At 54.1% G+C, this 24,783-nt stretch overlaps 2 protein-coding genes across 3 annotated transcripts; one reads left to right on the forward strand and one right to left on the reverse strand.

The window, feature by feature from the left end:
• Nucleotides 1–10: 10 nt before the first annotated feature.
• On the reverse strand, nucleotides 11–24,776 carry CCDC78 (coiled-coil domain containing 78). Of its 2 annotated transcripts, none has more exons than XM_027791867.2 (16): nucleotides 23,931–24,776; nucleotides 13,990–14,221; nucleotides 13,584–13,712; nucleotides 13,284–13,370; nucleotides 12,839–13,018; nucleotides 9,531–9,698; nucleotides 9,399–9,455; nucleotides 8,631–8,719; nucleotides 7,966–8,044; nucleotides 7,375–7,500; nucleotides 6,121–6,332; nucleotides 5,340–5,511; nucleotides 4,604–4,647; nucleotides 2,897–2,963; nucleotides 1,382–1,482; nucleotides 11–650 (listed from the first exon to the last, which is right to left on the reverse strand). In XM_027791867.2, the coding sequence occupies exons 2-16, from the start codon at nucleotides 14,020–14,022 to the stop codon at nucleotides 524–526; spliced, it is 1,671 nt and encodes a 556-aa protein (XP_027647668.2). In that variant the 5' UTR covers nucleotides 14,023–14,221; nucleotides 23,931–24,776; the 3' UTR covers nucleotides 11–523. The 2 variants fall into 2 exon arrangements, with proteins under 2 accessions (XP_027647668.2, XP_027647669.2); XM_027791868.2 differs by lacking the exon at nucleotides 23,931–24,776 and adding an exon at nucleotides 16,102–16,324.
• IGFALS (insulin like growth factor binding protein acid labile subunit) lies at nucleotides 17,418–23,937 on the forward strand. The gene is made up of 2 exons (XM_005244709.3): nucleotides 17,418–20,972; nucleotides 21,550–23,937. Exons 1-2 carry the CDS (start codon nucleotides 20,957–20,959, stop codon nucleotides 23,361–23,363), a joined length of 1,830 nt encoding a protein of 609 aa, XP_005244766.3. The 5' UTR covers nucleotides 17,418–20,956; the 3' UTR covers nucleotides 23,364–23,937.
• Nucleotides 24,777–24,783: the final 7 nt, after the last annotated feature.

Consider the following 24,783-nt stretch of genomic DNA (forward strand, 5'->3'; position numbering starts at 1 on the left):
TATATAACATTCCCTTTTCCACTTGGACAGAGGAAAGAAAAATTTTCCCACCATAAAAAAGCAGCTTACCCCTTCGTCTAACCTCTTAGGCCAAAGTCTAACTTGAATCAGTCCTGGCTTCTCTTAGAAGCTGAGAGAGGAGCAAAGGCAGGAACAGAGTTAGCCCTTGGACTCTGGGCTAGGCGTGATCCAGGCAAAACGTTACCACGAGAATGGGAACCTGTCCCTGCAGTCCCACAGTAAAAAGCTGCCTGAGAACCTGACCCCGTGTCCCAAGGCGTGATGTGCTCAGGGAACAGCAGAATTCCTGCAGCTGAGGATCAGAGGATAGACAAGATGCAGTTGTCTTGTCTCATTTTAGTACTGTGAATTTGAGACTGAGAACACCCACGTGGTTTCCCTTGCTGTGCCTCCCAGCTCTCAGCCAGGGAAGGATACTTGCCCTGCCCACAAAACAGAAAGCTGCTTTTCAAATCCTGCTTGCTCGTATGATCATGCTACTCCTCAGAGCCGTGGTGGAGAGCTACGGTTCATGGCTGACAGTCCTTCTGGCTCTGGGCAGTGAGTGAATATCATCTGTCCCAGCACCCGGCACACGTGGCACATCACTGCCAGCAAGGTTCCTCAGCCGGATGATCTCCTGCTTGTACCTGCAGTGGGTAAACGGCACCGTCACTGCCCATGTAGTCACGATCCCGAGCAATCCATTTAAATGCACGCTGTGCCTTGTGTTTGCTGTGTGCTAAGGACGTGCGGTGTCAGTTAATGCAGAGCAGCCAGCCCAGGCACCGAGCCATGCTGGGAAGTGAGCTCCAGCAGATATAAAACCACAGCCTCTTCCCAAGGAAGAGGTGTTTGTGGGCTCTGCCAGGTAACGATACCAGCAACAAGCCTGCGAGTCTGACCCAAGTTCACAGCCAAACTGGCTGGGGAGTTACGGCAGGCGCGGCTGGACCGTTGCTCTGACAGACGTGCCCTGCTTGTTCTCACCCTTCCTTGCCCAAGCACCTCTCCTCTCTGCTTCTGGGCCTGAAGAACCAGGGAGAGAGGACCACAGATCAGGGGATGCTGGAAGGCTTTAGATTTTCAGCAACCTCTCTCTGAGTTTCCTCCAGAGGACGGGTGAGCACACAGGGAAGGAGGCGTGCGGCTGGGCAGGCCAGACACTACCCCCTGCCCTGCGGAGCAAGGGATGGTGGCAGCTGCCTGCACAGCTGGACGTGCTGTGGGACATGAGCCATGCTGGCAGCACTGTGGGAAGGCAGCAGCAAGGTTAGGTGCCGATAGCGTGGCGGGCATGGTGATGTCACGGGCAATTAGCCTGGGAGATAAACTTGGAGCACAAAGCAGAGAACACATGAAGGGGATCCTACCATCTCACCTTGCAAGATGCTTATCTATGTATTCCTGTAGCTCTGACACCTGCTCTTCTGCCATAATCGCCCGAGTCAGCAGCTGGCTTCTCTTCTGCTCCAAATCCTCCTGAAGGGGCAGAGAAACATGGAGAAAACAGGGAGGTCTGCGAGAGGGGAGTGAAGTTGCTCAGTGCCCCTCTGCCAGGCGAGACTGACCACTTCCCCATCACTCAGCTCCAGCGCCACTTGGCATTAGGCTGCAGAAGCAACCAAAACCTGATGTGCTCGGGGAAAGGAGCCTGGTGATGACAGCACAGCTTTCTGCAGGCATCGCTGCCCCAGGGCATCGGCCAGGCAGACCAGGCAGCCTTCCCTGACCACAGCACAGGTCTGGGGGCCAGGGCCACCCCAGGACAGGCAGTAACCCCTGCCTGCCAAGCCACGATTTACTCCCCCAGAAGCTTTGTAGACAACTGGTGGCACAGTTGCTTGATTTGGCACTCAGACACAGCTTTCACACCTTTCTGCTGGTAGTTTATTGCAAAGGGCAGTGACCTTTCCTCTTAGGTTAAAAAAACACATTTGTTTTTTGCACAGTGTTTCTAGATAGCAGACCACCAGCTTACCCAAGTTAACTGCACAGTCCCTGTGTTACCAGGAGGACCTGTGGTGCTTGACTGAGCTCACACCTGAGGTACACAGCAGAGCTCCCAGTGCAGTGCTCCAGCCTCTCAGCCACAGCATCTCCCTTCTTTTGGCCACAAAGATACACATAATTTAGGCGTTTAGTTTTACACAACCAGAGAGTGGTGGAGCACTTCCTTACATCGTTGTGGACAGAGGAAGGCACAGCATGGAAGCAGGCTGTAGTAGCATATCTATAGCTTTGTCTACCACAGAAAAAGCAGGCCTCTGCTTGGTTTCCAAAGCCCTTTTACCCACGCACGGCAGTCAGTGTGGCAGGGATCCCAGCATCAACCCTTTTTCCCACTGCTGCCATCTCTGCCAGGCAGCCAACCCCACCTCAGCCAAGCCTGCTCCCAGCGAGCATCACCACGGTTTCACGGGTGCCATAGGGCAGTGTTGTGGATGGGGAGCACTGTCCTCCCTGCTCTGGGCCACTCCATACCCGAGTGCAGTGCAAATATCCTCGCACCCAGGGGGAACCAGACTGGGAAGCTGATTCAGATTCAGGCTAGACTTGAACCAGGTCAAATACAGGCCCAGTGTGTTACACGGATGCCTAAATGCTTGTGCTGGGACATGGGAGGGAGCAACACAGTAGGAATGAGCAGCCGTAAGCACTGCTCTCCTCCTTTTAGTTGTAGGGATAGTACAGCCTTGATATATCACCGACCAAGGACTTGCTAGTGTCACTTGGTGGGCTGAGGCCAAAGCCACAGCAAGGCTCCTGTGGAAAGCTTCCCTGCTCCAGCCTGGGGCAGCCTATCAGCCCCCAGGGCAGCAGCCAGCTGGGGCAGTACTTTGACATGTGGGTAAGGGATATGCTTTTATTCAGATGGGCTGTTCCAGACCTTTACCTGGGTGGTGTGTGTGAACTCCTGGAGCTGCTTCCTGACCTCTGCCCAGCCCTCCTCATCCAGCTGCCTAGGAGAGAAAAGCAGATTTTGGTCATGGCCTGATGTTCAAATCCAGCCCTTCTTCAGGTCACACAGCTTTGTTCACAACTTGTGCCCATCCAACCATGAACCCCAGCACTCTGAACCTTTTCTCTCCCACTGCCCCAAACTGCAGGGCGTGCAGTGCTGTCCCTGTGCCCAGGCAAGGAGAGTCACAGCCCTTCTGCCAACCTGGGATTCCCCACTGTGATGGCTAGGTTTGTTCCAAGTTCACATCAACACTCATACATCAGAGGATTCCGTGCAGAAAGAGTCCTTAACCTGACACTGCAGGACTGAATTTGATGGAAAGAGAGAACAATCAATGCTAAACGCTGGCGCTTTTCATGTTTTGGAGCACAAACCCGCCTGTTCTGGTCACCGAGTGTGATAGGTGAGCTGTCTGTGCAGCCCAGCCGTGGGAAAGTTCTTCCTATTCTGTCCCAGTCTGAATAAGCAAAATACAGGTCACATCTGATGCTCGAGGAATTTGGGTTGTATGAAGGGAGGAATGCATTGTGCTCAAGAGCAGCTCCGCTGTGACTGCCAGAGTTCCCTCTGGTGGCTGCAGCCTCCCAGGCAGGGCACAGGGGAAAATCATGGCCGAGATTTCATGGGAGCAAAAGTGAAGGGAACAATGAACAGCAAAGGCACGCAGCTGATAAAGATGAGAAGCTGCAGGAATTACAGCTGAAGTGCTGTGGTAACACCAGGCCTCGTGTCTCTAGCTAGAGGAACAAGGTAACAGCATGGATAAACCCATCAGCACACAGAAAACATGTATTTGAAGTGTGCAGAGTCTCTTGGCAGCTAAACCCCCGCACATTAACAGCAAGATGCATCACTAAAATTAAGGTTCTGATCTTTCTGCCTTGCTCCTGTGGTGAGTCTGCCAAAATTACTGCATGTATTCAAGGACTACTACTACTTTTCAGTGTGGAAAACATGGCAGAGCCTGGTTAAGGCTCAAGCTTTTCTCTGAGACACTACTCCAGAGCCCAACGGCTCAGGCACTGAGCGACTCCTCAGTGCTGGCATCCAGTTAATTAAATACCTGACATGTTTTCTAGGCTGAAAAATCCCAGCTCAGATTTCTCCTGCACTTTGTTCCACCTCTCCAAAGCTGATAGAGTTTCAACAGAATAACAGAGGTGGGGGGAAGAGACCCATCAAAAATGAGCAAATCTAGGGCACATCAGGAAGCCAGGGAGGTATCAGTACAGGGTCAGCTCAGGGTTCCAGCCCAGTGTCTGTGTTGGGAGGGAGGAGAAACAAGACCATCCCAAACTCGTGGCGTTTCACTTGCCTTTCTCAGGTTGTGATCCACCAAAGCACTAGGGCGTATGCTCAACTTTGGCTTCTAAAGAGATCAGTCAGACTGAAAACATGATTAAATCAAACATGTGCTTAAGAGCTTTCCTGGATCCAGCCCAAATGACCAACTCATTTCACCGCAGGAAATGCTGCACTGAGACGACAGCTGGCTTTTCTTCTCAGACGAGCGAGTCCCTATCAGCTCACTTTCTCCCTATTTATTACCATCTCCAAGTAGAGCAGAAAAGACTCCTCAATCCACACAGTAAGGAGAATCCAGAATTACAAATATCCTGAGAAACAAACAGCACTTACTGCTTGGAAGACAGCGGAAGGGCAGAGGTTTCTTTCAGTCTTTTCTGAAGGCAAATGAAGAACAGTATCCCCGTAAGCATTAAACCATTGCAATCTCACCACAGACCCTGTCCCTTTGAAGTGGCATGCCATATCCTAATGTTCTAACAGCCACCAGTGCCTTGGTAAGCAAGCGATGTGCACTGCAATCTTAATGTTTAGGTCTCCCATCCTCTGAATTTTTAAACAAATGCGTCTCGTGCAAATCAAGAGACACATCTCTGCCCAGACAGAACCAGTGGGAGGCCATGGAGCTGACTGGCGTGTTTCTGACTGTGGTCTCCTGCTCAAGTTAGCTATCCACACTGAGGCAAAGGCATTCAGGAACAGAAAGCCCCATCCTATCCTCCCTTACTCACTTCTTTTAGCAGTGAGTGCGTCCACCAGCCTGGCAGCTCTCCTATAACAACTGCTACTCCTCAGCCCTCCCAGAGCTCAGCGACCCCAACCTGTGGGGCTGCCCAGCCTCCTAGATCTAACTGTAATTCACCTCTACGTAGTAGGGTTGAAGCAATGAAAGGACTGCTTGGACATGACATCTCTTCCCAAAAATGAGAAATCGAGCAAGGACTACTGCCTGCAGCACAGCAAACCCCCAGGGAATGCCTAAGGAAGGGGCTTGAACCTGTCACTTGTGAGACTCCCACTACCAGCCCCCAGTTTCACCGCTGCAGAAAGCCAGCAGCCCAGCCACCACCTTCTGCAATTCATGTAGCTGCATCTCCAGTTTTGCTTTATCCTCCCGCAGCCGGTTTAGCTCCCGGGTTGTGTTTGTCAGCAGCTCTGGGTCTGTGATGGAAAAGTGGAGCTCGGCAGGGCCACAATCCATAGCACTGCTGCCCAAGGATTGGATCTGCTCTCGCTGGAGCCTGTAACATGCCAGAGGGGTTAGTCCATGGTTGGGTAACAACACTGTATTTCTGCTGCTGATGGAGGTACCACTCGCTTGGGACCTGCTGGCTTCTGGCCCACTGAGAGCCAGTCCACCTGCAAAGGATAAGTGGGAGCCCAGCAGTATGCACAATATCCCTGGGAGTGTTTCTGAGGAGAGCTTGTCCTAGAGCTATTTGTGGCTTTTATGCCAAAAGAATTTCTGCTGCTTCCCACAGCCCAAGCTGCTGAGAGCTGTGGAGCGGAGCTGAGAGCCCTGCAGGGACGGGCTGGGAGGCAGGAGTTATTTGTGGTACCTCTGCATTTCCACACCATCCAACATGGAATCAATCTCTCATTCTAAATTTCACACAGGAGAAACATACATGCAAAGCAGCCCCAGGGTGTCCAGAGCACCCTGCCGTGCAGCTGGAGACACCTTGCTCCTGGCTTGTCAACAGCAGGGAGATAAAACATGCACTCCAGATCCTCTGCTCCAGCTGGGAGCCCCATTTGCCTCCCTCTCAGCCAGGGGTCTGGGTGCTATAGGGCACTTCCACTTGGTCCTTAGCAATAGGCTGAAGAGACAGAGCCTGGCTTAGCCCTACCCGTAGGCAATCAGCAGGTTCTCATGCTTCTTGACCAAGTTCTTCATGCGTTTCTTGTAGCCACGTGCTGCTTTAGCTAGCTGCTCTTCCCGAGACTTGTAGGAAGCCCTGATATCCTTCAGCATGCTGTCCACAAAGTGTTTCATGGGAGCAAGATCAGCTGGGGCCGTGCTAGGCCCCGTTATGTTGCTAGATTTGCTGTCCATGTAGTCCTTTAAACATAGAGAAAGAAATCAAGGTGATCAAATCGTTCCCTATGGCACGTAAGCCATTTCCCACAGAGAAGGTCCAGGCATCTTAATGCTAACAGCACAGAGAATTCCATTTTTGAAGAGCAGGAAAGACAAATTAACTTCTGTCTTGTTTCCATCAAGATGGAGAAGGCATCTGTACTGTATCAGTGACTCACCTAGGGAAACACGACTTGGCATCAGCAGTTACCTTTTCTAGTCCTGTATTCTTTACACTGTGCCCCCCTCTCTCTGCTAGCTAGGAAGTGGTTCAACATTGCATTGTTAGAAATTAAACTATTCTTAATAGTGAAAATTCCTTTGCTTAGTCTCCTGATCCATCATCACACCATCTTCTTTGGTATTAGCCTTCTTCCAGCACAGAAGCTCTTGCCAAAACCTGCTTACTGCTACCTAGTGTGGTAGAAAGGTTTCTTTCCAGCCTCACCACTCGCTATAAGCGGGTACCCACACCTGAAACACCTGCCTTGTGCTGAGCCCTTACCACGCTCTGTGAGCCCTCCTCTACACCCAAGGTGTGTGTTCTCAGAGCAAGTCCCAGGCACTGGCGTTACACTGCTCTGTAGTTGACCACAGAGCTGGCAGAACTCGCTGCGAGGATGGCAGCAGAGTCATCGTGGAGGCAGTGACAAAGCCGCAAGTGGCATCGCCTGGCCTGCTGGGGAAGCTGTCAGAGCAATAGAGATGAAAAGCCAACTGGAAGGCAGCCATAGTAAATAAGACGATCTTTCAATCCAAGTAATCTGACCAAGAAAAGTCCCAGCAGAAACTCAGAGACCATTTGGTGTGGCCGTACAGGAAATCTGGGTGAGGAGGGGGGCTGGCATCTCCTCCTCCGGGCACAGAGTCCCCTTCCATCTGCAAGCATGGCTCCCCAAGCCCCCCACCTGCTCTGCTCCAAACTCAGCAAGGAGGGGAAACAGCAGGAGCCTGCAAGAAGTGGGCAGCCAGCATGCAGAGACTTCCCCAGGCCAAGAGAGCCCCTGGGGCTGGGGGTACCCACCGCCACATCCTTGATGTACTGCGCGAGCCGGGAGCGATATTCCTCGTTCAACTCCTTCAGACGAAGCTGCAGCTGGGAGTTCTCTGCCTCCACCTCTTGGAGCTGGCTCTGGGAGGTGAGCAGCACCTAGGCACAGCAAACACTCACTGCTGCCCTCGTCCCCTGGGGGGACTTCATTGCCAGATATTCAGCTTCACTAGAGCTGGGAAGGTCCTGGGTTTTCACAGGAGCCTACTGGAAATGTTTATAGTCCCTATTCCCCTGCTACCTTTTGTCATCTGCAATCCTGACCCCCTTCCCTGTGATTTCACCAATGCTTTCTAAATATCGGTGAACAAAATTCCTCCCACTGCCTGTGGCAAGCAGCACCCTCCACCACCATGCATTGCCTCCCTAGAGAAGGAAACCACGCAGGGAGGAGCACCTTGGTATGACAAACTCCATGGAAAGGAAGACGTGTTGGAATACCTTGATACAAGACAGCCACCCCCTGCTAGCTCCAGGAGGAGCACATGGCACCCAGGAGGAGCAGATGAGCAGGGGTAGTGCCAGAGTCTGGGTGCTGGGGGCTGGAAGGAAGCCTGCTCTTACCGCTGACTGCTCCACCAGCTTGTGCTGGGTGTCCCCAATTGCTCCCTTTGCTTCCTGCAGCTCCTTCCCCATCGTGATCCTGGACACACAGGAAGAAGGCATATTTTAAACCCCCAAACTTCTCTGGAGGTCCAGTACAGCCAGCTTTGAGAAGAAAATCACTATGGGATGACAGAAACCTCTCGGCAGCAGCTGCTAGCCCCCAGATGTGTGCCAACCAGCAGCCATAGAGCTCTCGCAACCAAAGGTAAATGTCCTCTCCAGTCACAGGGTCTAGTTCTGCGCATCCCTGCTGTGGCAGCCTTTGCTGGGACACCAACCCCAGCCCAGCCTGTTGGTGGAAGAACCACTGTAGGGGTAAGGCCTAGGGCTGGATGCATCTCTGGGCTGTCACACATTTGCTCTGTGTGTCACAGAAGGTGGATTTTCAAAGGTGCATAGGCCAGCTGAGCACCTAAATATCATCAACTTTTAAGCAGACAGCTAACAGCCTTGAAAACATCCGGTTTTGCTCCCAGGCCTCACTTTTTCCAAGGCTGAATCATCATTTCCCACCCTGTACCCCACCAAAGGCAGGCTGCCTCCTCTCCCAAGGATCAAATTCACCTGCAACAAACTCCATAAATGCCCAGCCAAACCAGAAGGATGTGCCCTCAGACACTCACATTCTGTCTTCCAGTTTCTGTTGCTGCGAATCATAGGTTTTCTTCAGTATTTCAAGTTCCACTTTTATGTGATCCTGGTTTCCAAGCAACTGAGGGACAAATGAAGAGGAAGAGGAGACAGAGGACTGAGCTAAGAGAGGGATTTGTGAACAGGGAAGATGTGAGGAGAACCTCCAGCTGAGCACAGGTCCAGCTGAGCAGTGACACACTGGGAAAGGACAGGTTTAACTGGGAGTGACCAGTGCTCCATAGCACACCAGAAGCTGTGTCTGATCTGGAGACAGGGCACACGGAGGTGCACACGTGTCGCTCTCCCAAAGGAAATTCTTGCACCAAAAGTCAGATTCCCAGCAGGAGCTGGTGGTGGAGCCCAAGCTGGTTTCATATGGGCTGCAGAAGGGCAGGAGGCAGGGAACATCTCTGCTCTCAGTTTCGGGTGCTTTATCAGCCCCATCTTTCCCAAGTATGGGCAAGAAGAAAAGTAAGTGTCCTCTGCACTTGTTGGCTTTTAAATTCCTGCCTCTGTTCACCCAGGGGCACTGACCGAGGAAATCACAGCTACCCTCTCTCAGCTTTTCCTTGCACAAGCTCTGGAGATATTCTAGTCTCATTTTTCAACTGCACAGCTTAAAAATAATTTTTAAAAATAAATCAAGGAATCAGCTAATCCAAAAAATTCAAGTTATCACCAGGAGGTGCCAGCCACAGCGGGAATAAATTCCCCCTCTGCTTCCTCAAGGTTCCAGCAGCAGATCCACACACACTCACGTTTCTCTCCAGCTTTTGCCGCTCATGTTCAGAGGCAACTACATCTTCTGGCTGGTTCTAGTAAGAGACAGAAGAAGATGCCTTTAGATCCCTAGTCTCCAAGGAGCTGGGACAGGGCAAAGAGGTCTTTACCTTCACTTTCTGAGCAGAGAGACGATGCACCATTGCTCTCACTCTTTCCAGCTCGGCAGAGGATTCATTGGCCATGGCAGGGAAGCCATTGCTGTTAGTGCGGGGAAGGTTGCTCCTGGCATTGGCCAGGTTGAGCAGCTCTAGGCTGAGCTCTTCATTCTTCATGACCTGCCAGGTCAAACAAGAAGGAAAGAGATTCTGAAATCCTGCCTCTCCAGCTCCGCACACTGCCTGTTCAGTGCATAGCCGCTGCTCTTGGTGTGTACACAAGGCAGTCGGCTCACATCCCCTTCTGAAATCAGGTTTTATTTTTAGTTCTCTCTCGTATGTCCAAAGATATCAGTGATTTTCTCATTCTCATGGAAATGCAGGGTATCATCGCCAGGCACCAGGATTATTCACATGCAGCCTTACTTCCTCTGCCCATCTCCCTCTCACATTCAGATACCAACCCCAGTGCCAGCCCAGCTCTGGGCACAGCTGTGCCACCACCTCTCGGTCCTGACCTCCAGCTTCCCTCCTCACTCTAACCCTGTGCCATCCACACAGTTTCCCAACACTTCAGGCATCTCTTTCCCCATACAATGGCTTTGAACAGTGCTGGACTCCATGATGTAAGAGAAGGGCCAAATCTCCATCCATCTCAACTGACGCCACCCAGCTAATTCCAGTTTTGTTTGAATGCATCCCTCCAGCAGCAGCCAGCCCACAGCACCGTGTAGGCAGTGAGATTCAAAGCGATGCTGGTGTGAAGTGACACATTTCCAAAAGATAAAGAGGATCTGAATGAGAAAGGCTCTGTTACAGGTGATCTGGAAGGAACACTGGGGGAATTCATGTCTCACGGGAGGGTTTCTATGTAGATAACAAAGCTTTGATGGGGTTTATGACTGGGGACAAGCTTGAGTAATTGTTACCATGGCAGTGAATCGGGAGGATGGGAGGCAGAGGTCATCTGAGTCATCCGTGGAGAGAATAGTTTATCAAAAGATAGCACAGGGTGGGCTGAGAGAGAGGAGAGGAGAAAAGAGGCTGACAAAGAGGTGAGATATACAGCTGTGAAAACTGACAGCTACGCAGAGACAGGCTGCTTGTTCTCCAACCGAAAACGATCCATCTGCAGCTGTCAGCCCTGACAATTTGATCAGAGGGGGTCACACAAACGCAGAAGTACCAGCTTAGTGAAAGAAAGAGGCAGTCTCAGGTTTGCGATGGGCTTTGCTGCCTCCCCTGTGCTCCCAAGCCTGGCCTGGCTCCAGGGAAAACCCCAGTGTGGAACCGGTTCGAAGCCATTTGGGTTCCCTCCGACAGCCTCACTTTGTACCGCCACAGACGGCATAAGCCTGCCAAACAAAAGAGGAGGAGGAAACAGGGAGTCGAGAAAAGGTCAGAGTCATGAAAAGGAAGAATTTACAGCGAGTTAGAAAACAGGCACAAAGTGCCTGACTGGCATCTTCTGGAAGGCACTTCCCCAGGGACAGGCAAGGCCAGCTCTGCTGCGCTCCTTCGCCTGGGACAGACACAGGGCGATGTGTGAATCGAGCCGTACAATGGGGGCCGCGACAATTCAGAGGCTCTAACTGTTCCCGTACAAGGGACCATGAATGAGCTCGCTGAGCTGCTTCTGCGCCAAGCAGCCATGACAACATATTGGCAAGGTCACAAGTAGCACTTGTAATTGGGAATGTGTAAAAGGTTCATTGTCTCCCCAGAAGAGTGCCGGGGAAGGGGAGGGGGCAGAACCGCAGGCTGCTTTTCCCATTTCCTTTGGGAAAGTCCACACTGGGAAAATAATGAGCAAGAGGCCCATGCTGCGACAAGTCCCAGCCTGCCAAGTTGGAGCCTCTTTCACTTCAGGCAGGGATATTTGGTAGTAGGAGCCAAGAAACTGGGGTAAACCCCTCAGCCTACCAATTACAACCAAGGAGTTCACCTTTGGCTTCTGGACCCTGCTCCAGCACTTCTTCAGGATGCTATCTGGGCACATAACTGTGCTTTCACTCTCTGAAACATCCCAAGATTCATGTGAAAACAGTGTGTTATTACTGCTAACCTGCTAAACCCATCATTTAGAGATGTCAGCCACCTGAAAATCCGATTTTTGACAAACATATTGCACCCCCTTGGGGACAAGAAGCAACCAAGGCTGCTGAATGCTGAGCTATTCCTCCATGACCCTGGCAGTACCGTGTCTCAGCAGCATGCTGCCTTGCTGGCAGTCAGTGCATGCACTCTGCCTTGTGGTGCAGCAGGACAACAGGGCAGGTTCACACCCCTGGAAGCAGCTGAGCTTGCCTCCTCCCAAGAAATTTCCATTTCTCAGCTTACAGGAGACAAACGATAGCTTCACAAGAGTCACTAACTCACTTATTTGCAATGGGATGACCACGATCTTGTATTCTCCTCTACCAGAGCCCTGCAGATCAATGCTCACCATAAAGACAGATGGGACATTTCCAAAACCAGCATTCTTGGTCCCAGCTCCACATCTTCCCATCGCAACTCTACAGGGCCAGCATGGTAAACCAGGTCATTTGGCTGAACCAGCTAAACTATCTGCCGGGGGAGGGAGGCAGGAGGGTGTCAGTCATTCAACCCAATTCAAAAAGAAGGGGACGCAAGCAGGGGGAGAGGGAGGGAAGAGAGGAAGGTCTATTGAATAGCTATTCTGGCCAAAGAAATAAACAAATCTGGGTCCAAAAGACTTTAGTTAATAATTGCTAAGCTAACAGTTGCCAGGAAATTGACTATATTTTAAGGTACAATCAGAAACTTGCTTACATTCAGTGTTTTCATAAACTTGCCAACCTCAAAAACTTCCAGGCCTGTTCCCGCCACCATAGGAAATGAGAGTGACTACAATCAGTTCACGTGTAACCTGCGCAAGCCATGCAGAAAAAAGGGAAACAATGCGTGCTGGCAGTCAAGAGGGACCTGCAATGTGCACTCAGCCCAGCCCTGCAGTGACCTCCTCGTTACTGCTAGTGGGAGGACCTGGGATGGTGTGAAAAGAGGACTTTGACAGTGGGGTGCCCAGAAGAGCACATGGGTCAGTGTGGGCTCAGCACTGTCCCTGCTGAGCAGAGCAGGTTCTGCAAGCCCTGCTAAGAAGGTGACCAAGTTACATGAAATTCCAGGGCCCTGCAAACAAAACCATGCCCAAGCTGCACTGTCTCACAGCTGACAAACCTTACTGGACCTGAGCTGCGAAGTGGATACACAACCCAAAGACATCCAAGCTGTCTGCAGATGAGGTAATTGTGAGATGGAGTAGAGAACACCGGAACAAACACTGCAGCCTTTCTCACCTCCTGGTCCAGCTCTTTGCCAAGAGCCAGGTAATTGCTTTTCAAAATGATGTACTCATCTGTCAGCTCCTTCCAACTGGTCTCCAGAACATACAGGCGTTCCTGTAAGGCATTTCGCTCCCCAGTGACTTTCTTACTGCAGAGCTCCAGCTCCAGCACACGATTCTCCAGGGACAGGATCTATAGAGGGGAGGCAGCAGAATTAGGCTGTAGCAACAGACCAGCAGCAATCACAGGGCATTTATTTGGCCAGGCAGGTTCTGGCATGCTGTGATTTAAAGAGAGGTGAGTTTCATGGTATCTAGGGCATTGCTGGGGGAGTCCATTGCTCTAGCTAAAGCCAGAAGAATGTGCCAAGCAAAGTGAAGATGGATGCATAACAAACTGTGATTGCGGATAAAGGTATTGGCAGAGCTGACACCAGCTACTTCAAACTTTTGGATACCATATTTTTCAGTTCAAAGTTCTCTGTCTCATACTGCTCCTTCATTTTGTTTGTCTCGATCTGGAGATCAATGAGGTCTTTGGAAATCTAGGAGAGAGAAAGAACACTATAAAGGCCATGGACTGATTCTGAGGCCAACATACTCTTTCAACAGGTCGCACCAAGGAATTTGAGCACACACACACACACGCACCCTGCCCCCGAAAGAGGCATTTCCCACTGGATTTTTCACTGCAGATCTACCAGCCTCATACAGCTTCACAGCTCAGTTCTCTCCAGCTCCCAAAGTATTTGTTTTACCTTCAGTTTTTCCTCTTCACTGAAGACCATCCTGGCTGACAAATCTGTTTCAGAGCCAGCCAGTTTTTCCATCTCCTTCTGCAGGTCTTCGAGCTGGTACAGCCCCCCATTCCTGTGCTGCAGCTGCGCCTAGTGACACACAACAGCTCTGACAGCTGTTGCCAGCCTGCAGAGCCCTCCTCTCCCCCCTGATACTCTCCCACCACAGTGCTGGTGGAAGAACACAGCATATCCAGCTTTTCAGAGCTTGAACAGATTGTAGATGGGATTTTCAGCTGCCATTTTCCTCCTGCAATTAGGATTTCATTTGCAGGGTGCTCATTCCATGACCCAGGAAGGGGCTGCAGACCTTCATATTTATATTTCCATTAGCAAGATACTGCACATGCTCTGTCAGCATACTTACGTTCTCATTCTCTGCAACACTTCCAAAATCCATGTGCTCAGAGGCCAGGATCTTCGCACAGTATCAGGCAGGTAGCAACTGAAGAGCAAAGGAAGGATCTAAGGATCTCTGTGGCAGCAACTTTTCCCTTGAGGTCCAGCACAAGTGATGTTGCTATCAACTTTGGTTACCAGAGGGTGTGGCATCCACCTTAACTTTAAGGTGGAGCAAATTACTACAGCCACTCCAGCAGCTGTGAGAGGAAAAGAAATTACACTTATCAGGAGGTTTTCATATTCCTAAGACCACACACAGCAGATACTGAAACAAGAAGCTTAGCCGACACCCCCAGTGAAGCAATATCGCCAGCTAGGAGATTGCATTCCATTTACATTATGGACCATCCCCAAAACCCAGCTGTAGGGATGGCCTCAATCTCCATTGCAAGGCTCTTTAGAGAATTTAAGATCTGATTGGCCCACTAATTACTCCATTAATCCAACATTCTGCTCCAAGACTATCCAGTAGCATCTAATATCAACTTGCTTCCAAGCAATTCTACAGCTGGTGCCAGGAAAGACTTTCCCCAATTTATCACTTTGCATTAGAGATGGCATGTGGAAAAATGCAAGTTTCAAAGCAAAGCATGCACTGAAACAAACTCTGGTTACCTCAGTCTGTGCTAAATCTGAATTGTGCAGGTCTACACACTGCGGCTGACTCCAAACTGTGACCATCCAGGTCTGAACAGAACAACTCCCAAGTGTGTGCAAAGCCAAAAGTACTTGAACAGAGTCTCCACCTAAGAGTGAGGGTAACAGAGAGCCTAAGGCATGGTGGATAATGCTGGAAAACCCCGGTGAACAGCATACCTGGGGTAAAATGAATGCCAGTTCTTAATCTCCTTATTTTGGGCTTATTATGACTGCTATTTCTGTGAAGTGGGCGAGTGTAGGTAAGTATCTGCCTCTTACAGAAGAAAAGCTTTGACAATATAACGTTCAAAAAAGACCATAGCTCTGAAAAACTCTTTAGTATCTGTCAAAGAGGATGAAAGAGGGAGAGGGGATATGCTGCATCCTGGTAGAAGCTCCATGTGCAGCAGTTTACCAGCTCCTCACCATTGGCACCTGGTCCAGGCTGTAGCCCCTCAACACGAATTGCATGAATGGACATGGAAGCGAGACCCAGGGGCTGAGCTCTTTTGAGGCTGGGGGAAGGAGATGCTAATGAAACACGCAATTATGTCTTATTTTTCTGCAAAAGAACTTAACAGACCTGAAGTAATTTTATTAAGGTAATGAAAATGCTGATGAGAATTCACAGTCTCTTCACACCCACTGCCGAGCAGAAAGCCAAATTCACACACCGCCCACAGCGCTGGGAGGGGCTCAGAAGTCTCTGGAGGGTGCTCCAGCACATGGAGGAGCTGAGCCGCAGCTCTGCTCCCCCAGGCATACGGCATCTCCTGCTGGCTCTCAGCCCTGCATGGGCTCCCCAAGGACAAGCACTGCCAGCCCGTGGCAGCCCAGGGACACTGGCAGGCTGGCTCACAGCGTTGTCCCAGACAGCTCTGGCAGTGGCGTGCCCAGACCCCGAGACACCTGATTCAGGAGGGCAAACAGCACACCCCATCCTGCCAGCAAAGCTGGGTGCTCCCTGAGCCACAGGGGTGCCCGTTCCACCTAGCAGACAGCAATATAAAACTAATTAACATACACAGTATTATTTATGCTCCTGCAGTACCTGGAAGACCCAGACAAAACCACTTTTGTGGCAGGTGCCATACCAGCCCCAGAAATGACACTGACCACTTTTCCCATGGTTTGGAAATACGAAGCAAATTTTGTCCAGACCAATACCACAGACAGCAATAACGGGCAGAGGAATTAAGTTTTCAGGTATCATTGCAACAGAGGAAGAAGAAGGAGGTTTTAGGGCATCATTGCAGCCCAAAATCTCCATGGCCACTCCAGAGTAAAACCAAAGAGTGCATGGTTTGTTAACCTCAGTATGAGCTGAAATGCCAACTCTTTAACAGAGTTCTTTTTCACTCTCCTTAGCAAGGATGCTTTTAACACAGCTGATGTGGTGGCTGGATCGACAGCGAGCTCTGAGGCATGAAATTCTCACCTGGGAAGATATGAAAACACTCCCCAAATCCACGGCAGCTCAAGAAGAAACCGGTTGAAGAGCCCAAGAACTCAGCCCACCAGACCGATGCCTGCTGGTCGCTCTCCCCTCCTCTCCGGCAGCAGCCAGACTCGAGCCCTCGGTAGGGGCAGGGGCACTGGCCCCCAGCCCCAAGCGGAGGCATCGCTGCTGCCCTCACACCTCTCCAGCCGCTCCCGCCGGGGCGGGCTCCACCTGGCTTCCAGCGCCAGCAAAGCCAACGCGCACCCACCCCCGCGTGCGGCCCGGGCCACCGGCGGGGCCACCCTGCGGCGGGGCTGCTCGGGGCGGTGGGGCAGGCCTCGCTGGGTCCACACGCCCGGCTGGGCCCACCTACCCCGGAGCCTGCCCTGCGGGGCCGCAGCGGCCGCTGCCAGAGCCGGAGCCCCGTGGCGAGAAGCCGCTGGGGCGAGGCCGGTCAAAGCGGGGGCAGTGGGGCCTGCCCGGCCGGTGCGGCGGGCCGGGCCTAACCGGGTACGGCCGCGTCGCGTTCCCGTGGCAACGGGTGCGGGAGCTTCCGGGGGCGGGCGCCGTGGCGGCGGCGCCCCCTGGCGGCGGGAGGCCGCTGGGGCAGGTGGCCTTCGCACCGACGGGCTGCAAGGGGGGGCTGCAGGCGGAGCGCCCCCAGTCCCGCTCGGTAGGAGGGGCCCTGGCAGCCCCCCGGCGCGGCCGTGGTCCCCTCCGGAGCCGCTCTGACGGGCCGGGGCTGCCCCGGGGGCTGCCCCCGCTGCCTGTCACAGTCGGGGGGCCGGGGCCACCCACGGGGCACCTCGGGGCTCCACGGCGGGGGGCCCCGGCTGCCCCCTTTGGGCTTTTTGCTGCCCCTCTCTCCCTGCCGCGTCCTCCCAGGTTCCCCGGGCAGGGCCCCCCCCAGACCCCGGCAGGTCCCCGGGGCAGCAAAGGGTCCCCGCGGGGTGGCTCTGGGCACCCTCCACCCTGCGATGTGGGGGGGCCAAGGGCAGGGATGCTGCAGGCTGGGCCCCGTGCCTGGGGGCAGAAACCCTCCTGGGGAGGCCAAAGGGGGGCAGCCCCATGGCAAGGTGGGGATCCCCACTGACTTGTGCTGGGACCCTAGAGCTGGATGTGTGCTCCAGAGATGTCTTATTAGACTCAAGGGACAGAATCATCTCCCTTGACCTGCTGAACATGCTGCTTGTGACGCAGCCCAGGAGATGATGGGTTTGCTGGCTGCAAGTGCTCCTTGCCAGCTCATATCCCATTTGTCACCCTCCTCAGCATCTCCAGGTACTTCCCCACAGGGCTGAGAAAGCAGCTGCTATGGGGCTGGGACGGGGGGAACCCATCAGTTGGAAGCCCATGTTCAGGTCTGGGGAGCTTACATGGGATGTGGAAAATTCCCGTGCCCCCTTCCTACCCACCCTGGCACAGCAGCACTGTCATCAAAAGCAGTTAAGCAAGGTGGCTGCCTCCCACCCCTCTGTTCACCCCTGAAATCCAGCTTCCTTCTGCATCGTGGCCACCGCTGGGACAGGGTCTCCTGCTGTTCCCTGTCCCCGTGTGCCTCCAACCCCCTGCTCCCAAGGACTCCATTTTCCCCCCAGAACTCAGGGTTTGGGAAGTCTGTGTCTCCAGTGATGGCCCTGGGCACCCTGAGTCATGGCATAGGGACATCCTTGCCTCCCCTGGTCCAACCAGCCCAACCAGGCTGGTGCTGGTGATGCTGTTTCACATGGCCACATGGGCCACTGGTGTGGTAATTAGCATCCCCAAGAGCCACTAGGTGGTAATTAGCATCCCCAAGAGCCACTGGCACATCTACTGACTTTCCCAGCTCTCTGCATGAGCTGAGCCTGCTGCAGCTGCGGCAGGGCACGAGCCAACACTTGGAAATGCCAATGGGGACCTTTGCCACTACTAGCAGGTCCCCATCTCCAGCAACATGGGACTTTTTGAGTGAAAAATGATGCAGTGCAATAGGTGGGGTCCAGGGTGACCAGTAACAAATCCCATCTCTGCCAGGAGGGCCCCTCCAGGAGGGAGCTTGGTCCCTGCAGGTATCCCCAAGAGAGTGGCACAAGCTCTGGGATGCTGGTGTCACCCATCCTGGCTCTCTTGGGCAGCAGCATCAGGGATTGCATGTTTTGGGTTTGGGATGAGGAGCAGAAGCACTGGTTGCCTTGGCCAACTCCAGATGGGGACAATATTTGGCAAGATTTGCTAAAAATACTTCCTGACTCAGCTGTGACACCACCACCCATGTCACATCCCTGGTCCCCCCCAGGGCTCAAGCCAGCTCAGTGATGTCCCTGCTGGTACTCAGAGCTGGCCCTGGGCCACTTGTCCTGGGTAGGTGGGGATGGACCAGGGGGCTCCCGGGGTCCCACATGCCTCCCCAGCTTGGCTACCAGCACCAGTCTCTCCCCAGTTCAGCCAGCCTGAGTGGCTGGGGACAGAACAGGGAGCCAGGAACAGCTAGTGGCATTTACCCACACAAAGGGATGGGGAGGAGGGACCTGCAGGCACAGGAGGGCTGCTGGGGAAGGTAATGATTCCTTAGAGTTTAAATAGGTTTAAAAGCTATATTTTCTTCTTTTTTTTTTTTTTTTTTTTTTTTAATGATTTTGCTGCTTTTCCTAATACTATTACAGCCTTCTCCATGGCAACCAGGTGGGGCGACTCAGACTTTGGTCCCGGCTGGGAAGATTAGTTGCCAGAGCTGAAATGATGGGGGGAACAGCTGGCGAGGTCCGTGCTGGCTGGGGCCACAGTGGGATGAGGACGTCTGTGGTGGGGACCCAAAAGAGGTCCCCATGGTGGCCACGGTGCCATGGTATACCAGGCAGGCACAAGGTCCTGGTGCCAAGGACAGGCTGGAGGGACCAACAGTGCCATGGGGTTCAAGCATCCCCTGCCACAGGCAGTGGCACACATCTGGAGGAGTTGCCCACAAGGAAGCTGAAAAGTGGAGGTGGGTCCAGCTCCTCTCTGTGCCACAGCCCCACTGGGAAGGGATTTGCTTATTTATCCTCTTTTATTTTCCCTTCGCAGCTCGTTTGGTATTTTGCCTGAAAGGGGGCTGTTGCAGGCGGGGATAAACCCATTCCCAGCCACAGGTAGGGCTTGTTAAAACTTCCTGAAGAGGTTTTGTGGGTTTTGGCTGGCTGGCCCATGCTGGTTCAGCTCTTTTTAGCTTCCAGATTGATTATACCTTGTGTCAATATGTGCTTAGTGCCTATTAGTGGGTGCATGTATATCCATCTCTCATTTCGCCCTTCTGATCTATAATTTCCAAGAAGAGAGGATTAAAATAGAGGGGGAGGAGTGAACTGCTCAGGGCCAAAAAGAAAGGGAGAAAACAGTGCTTGTTGGAAAATTGGATTGTAAGGCTGGAGGCTGGCCATCTCTCCCCAACACCTCTTCCCATGGGTACAGTCCTGCTTTGGCTGGTGAGAGGGTTGCTTAAAGCTGCCTGAATTAAGTGGCGAAGAGCTGAGATGTGCCCTGTGGAGTTGGGGGAGATGCCAGGCTCCCATGGGGGTGGGCAAGGTGGAAGCACTGTGGGGATGCCCATGGCCTGGGACTGGTGTCCATCCCTGCTGCAGCTCCACCTCCATGGATCAGCATGGGGGGAACCAGGGCAGGGAAGAGCGGCACTGGTGGGAGACACCCATTCCTGGAGGTATGGATGTGGATGCAGCCAGCCTCGTCCCAGTGCATCTTCAAGGAGGAATGGGGCTACCAAGACTTCGGGAAGGTTAGCCATGGCTTTTCCACGTGGCAGCTGCTGGCCCATAGGGCTTCTCTTACTAGGGCAGAAGTGGCTTTTTATTTATTTATTTTTGTCTTTCCTGGAAACTGGTGAAAGATTCTCCAGAAGCTGTGTTGGATGCTGGTGGGGAAATGACCTGGGACACAGAACGAGGTCACCAGTGTCCCCAGGGTGGTTTTGACGAACTGCCAGGTGGAGCGTGTGCTCCACCAGCCCCAGAGCATCATCCACCATCATCCCACCCTATGCAGGAGGATGAGAGGAGGAGCTGAGATCCGGGGGACCCTCACAGCCGTCATCTCACCAATAGTACATAAACTTTGCTCTCTGCCTCCCCTTTGGCTCAAAAGCACCGAGCTGAGCTGCGTGTAGTGCTCCCAGCACCGTCTCCACCCACGAGGCAAGATATGCCCACAGGAGGGGTCTGCCGGTTCACGCCAAGGCTTCTCGTGCCACATGGAGAAGAGCTTTTTCCCATTTTCCTACTCATTTCCCACTTGCATCACCGTAAAGCCTTGTGTGTTTCAGCCTGTCTCCCGGTAAGGGTAATCGCCACACCTCTAACCCCCTATGCAATATAGACGCTGCAAGCGCCAGTGTGTGTTTTTTGGGTCCCGATGCAGCGTGAGGACCTGCTACCAGGGCTCACCCCAGGGCATCCCCGTCAGACACCGGGGGAAGGGTCAGTCCTGCTGCTCAGGACCCTCCAGGAGCCCAGGGCATGGTTGTGGGGCATCCTGTGAGGCTGCTTCATCCATCCCTCTGCACTCACTGCCCACACAACCCCCATCCCCTGGCAGGACCACCCTTCCCCAGGACCCCCAGCCCCACCACAGCCTGTCCTCCTGGGCATCCCCCCGAGCTGCCATAAAGGCAGCTGGAGGCCAGGGAGGGAAGCAACGAGCCCATCCTGGGGTGCCCACCCTGGCCGCGCTGTCCCAGGGGCTCAGCCCACGTCCCGCCCCAGCAGCAGTGGGGTTAAGCCTGGCCGGGCGGGCGGCTGGACGGGCGTCAAGGTGGTTGCTCCATCCATCCCTGCGCAGAGGGGCCGGAGAGCGGTGAGGGAGCGCTGCCCTGCCTGCCACCATGAGCACAGGCAAAGGTAAGGCAGGGGCTCGGTGTGGGGACACACGCTAAAACTCTGCTGGGGATTCACACTCGAGTCACCCTTAGTTTTTCTCCCTGATTCCTTGCTAATAAGATATTTGGGAAGCCCCCAGGCTGCCTGGGGTGCTTGCAGAGCCCAGACCTGGACGGGGGCTGCAGGGATGACCACCAACGACTCGGTTCTGAGGAAGAGCAAGTTACCTGGGGGGGGGGGGGGGGGGGGGGGGGGGCAGCTGGGGGGGGGAGGAGGGGAAGGGCCTGGGGGCCTTTCCCCGTGAAAGGGAGAAGCTGCTGCTGCCATATAAAGAGAGGAGTTTTGGGGGTCCATGCACCTGAGGGGTCTGAGCTGTGTGTGGCAGCAGCAGGGGACAGCACCGCACCCTCTCCCAAGGGCAGATCCAGCCCCCAAAACCTCCTGCAGCTGCCCAGTGTGTGCAGTGGGCTGGGACTGACCCCCCCACTCCCCCCCCCCCCCCCGCAGCACAGGCACCCAGCAGGGGGTGTCCCAGGGGGGTTCCCTAGAGCAGTCATGTCCCACACTGAAAGCATCCCCCTTCCTCTGCACCCCACAGCCGGTATCACCCTCCTGCTCCCCTTGGCCCTGCTGCTGGCCACTGCTTCCCAGCCCCCCGAGGGGGACACCCCAAAGGACCAGGGGGACACGGACCCCCCGCGCTGCCCCAGCCCTTGTGCCTGCAGCTTGGACGACTACAGTGAGGAGCTTAATGTCTTCTGCAGCACCCGCAACCTGACGCACCTGCCCGAGGACGTGCCCCACAACGCCAAAGCCCTTTGGCTGGATGGCAATAATTTCACCCTGCTGCCGGCCGCTGCCTTTAGGAACCTCTCAGCCCTGGACTTTCTGGACCTGCAGAGCAGCCAGCTGGCCGCTGTGGAGCAGCACGCTTTCCACGGGCTGCGGAGCCTCTACCACCTCCACCTCGAACGCAACCGCCTCAAGCACTTGGCTCCCCACACCTTCCTGCACACCCAGAACCTTGTCTCCCTCAGCCTCAACAACAACTACTTCAGTAAGGTGGAGGAAGGGCTGTTTGCTGGGCTGTCCAACCTCTGGTATCTGAACCTGGGCTGGAACTCGCTTGTGGTCCTGCCTGACAAAGTCTTCCATGATTTGCCCAACTTGAGGGAGCTGATCCTGGCTGGGAACAAGCTCCCCTATCTCCAGCACCAGCTCTTCTGCAGCCTTACTGAGCTGAAAGAGCTGGACCTGAGTGGGAACGCGCTCAAGGGCATCAAGATCAATACCTTTGTCAAGCTGCAGAAGCTGCAGAAGCTGTACCTGAACCACAACCAGATCAATGCCATCGCTCCCCGTGCCTTCATGGGCATGAAGTCTCTCCGGTGGCTGGATCTCTCCCACAACCGACTCGTCTTGCTATTTGAGGACACGTTTCTGGGCCTCCTAAGCCTGCATGTCCTACGCTTGTCTACCAACTCCATCACCAGCCTGAGGCCCAGGACTTTCAAAGACCTCCAGTTCCTGGAGGAGCTGCAGCTAGGGCACAACAGGATCCGGAGTGTGATGGAAAGGACCTTTGATGGGCTGGGCCAGCTGGAGGTCCTCAGCCTCAACAACAACCAGCTACAAGACATCAGGGTTGGGGCATTCCTGGGGCTGTACAATGTGGCAGTGATGCACTTGTCCGTGAACTGCATCAAGGTCCTGCCCGACCACGTCTTCAAGGGGGTCACCAAGCTGCACAGCCTCCACCTGGAGCACAGCTGCCTTGGCAAGATCCGGGCAAATACCTTCTCCAGCCTCTCCAGCCTGCGGCGGCTCTTCTTGCAGCACAATGCCATCTCGGTCATCGAAGACCAAAGCTTCAGTGAACTGCATGAGCTTCTGGAGCTCGACCTGAAGCACAACAGGCTGAGCCACCTCTCACCCCAGCTCTTTGTGGGTCTGAGCAACCTGGAGTACCTCTTCCTCTCCTCCAACCAGCTCCTGGATATCTCCCAGAACACCTTCAGCCCGCTTCAGAGACTCTTCTGGCTCGACCTCTCCCATAACCAGCTGGAGACACTGGACAACACTGTCATCTCCCCCCTGGCCAACCTGCGATACCTCAGCCTGAGGAATAACTCACTGGAGACCTTCTCGGTGGACTTTCTGTGTGCCTCCTTTGCCCTGGAGCAGCTGTGGCTGGGGGGCAACAACTGGCATTGCAACTGCTCCCTGAAGGGCTTACGGGACTTCTCCCTGCAGCACCCTGTGGTGGTCCCCCGCTTCGTGCAGTCTGTGGCCGAGGGGGACGATGCCCACGTCCCCATCTACACCTACAACAACCTCACCTGCCTCCATCCCCCAGCTGTGGCGGGCCTGGACCTCCGCGACACCACGGAGGACAGCTTTGCTCACTGCTGAGGTGCGCTGGCCCCCACCAGGGCACACGCCGCTCCCCGGCCACGGACCCTCGCCTGCCACCTCCCTGGCCTGTCCCAGGCCCCCTGGGGCAGCAGCAGGAGCTCTGGCTCTGTGGCCACCCTAGATCAGCCCAGTTTTGCCACCACCTCCAGATGCCCATCTTGGTGCTGCCGCAGCAAGGAGAACCGTGCCTGGGTGATGTTGGATGGGCACCGGCTCCCCAGGCTTCAAACTGAGTTATTTCAGTCCTAGAGTATTTAAATAGCAGCCCCTGGGTCGGCGCAGTTGCTCCCAGCTCCCATTGGGAGCACGAGTACCTCTGAGCCTCTGGGATGGGGGAAAGCTGCACCACCAGCCTGGAGCCCTCCCCACGGTGAGGGGCATCCTTGCTGGGGCCAGGACTCCTCAGTGGGACAAAGCAAAGTGTCCTCCTGCCACTGAGCAGCTGAAAAATCCTAAAAGCCCCCCTGAGCTCACCAATATGTTTAGGGAAGGGGGCAGATGACTTGCTTTAATCTTGCACTAGCAGGTGTAGGCAGGGTGCAGAAAGCCACACACGTCACTTACCTGATAAATCGTAGCAGACAAATAAACCTTTGGAGCTATTGCAACCCATCTTGTAAGTATGTTTTTTCCAAAGCATGTGCCGCACCCAGCCGGGGTTTCTTATCTGAGCCCCTCGGGGCTTGCAGACATAGGGTGAGAAGTGCAGGCTCCCCAGGGTGCTGGAGAAGTTTGCAGTAAGTTTTCTGCAAGCCCCAGGTGGGTGGCATGTGCCCAGGGAGGGAGCGAGCGGTGCCCAGCCATCCTGCAGAAGCAACAGCCCAGTCAGGCTCCGCTGTCGCTGCCCAGCTCTCCAAATCCCAGATAAGTGACCAAAGGTCAGATAAAATTTTCCAGGAAAGTTGCACGTGGGAAACCTGGTCAGGTGCGAGTCCTTGCTGTGGACACAACAGGAGCAGAGACGGATGCTCCTCCTGCTCTCCTCCAAGTAATGGCTGCCAGCTATAATCCAGTTTGTTTAGTGGAAATCTGCAATTTCCCCCTACCCCATCTCCCCAAAACAGCACTGGTAGGGCAAGTCCAAGCGTGGAGAGGGCACACAGGCAGGAGGGGCTCAGAGTCCAGGAGGCTGGGAGATAAGATGCAAGGACACCACCTTCATTTGCTTCCCCAGCTTAACTCAAGCCTGCAAGAGCAGGGCAGGTCCCATGGGAGCAGCAGCTCTGGGGTCAGGGAAAGAGGTCCAGGGGAACAGGACACTGAGCAATGATGCAGGAACCATCCAGGGACGCAGAGAGGCCCCACGTGTGGCAGGGATGTGGAGAACAGCCACAGCAGAGCATCCTGCAAAGGACTGCCAGGGCCAGCTTTCAGCAAGACAAGGGACAGGCTGGATCTTGAAGCTGGTATGGAAGGA

This window comes from Falco peregrinus, chromosome 5 (assembly GCF_023634155.1).
Source record: "Falco peregrinus isolate bFalPer1 chromosome 5, bFalPer1.pri, whole genome shotgun sequence".
NCBI lineage: Eukaryota > Metazoa > Chordata > Aves > Falconiformes > Falconidae > Falco > Falco peregrinus.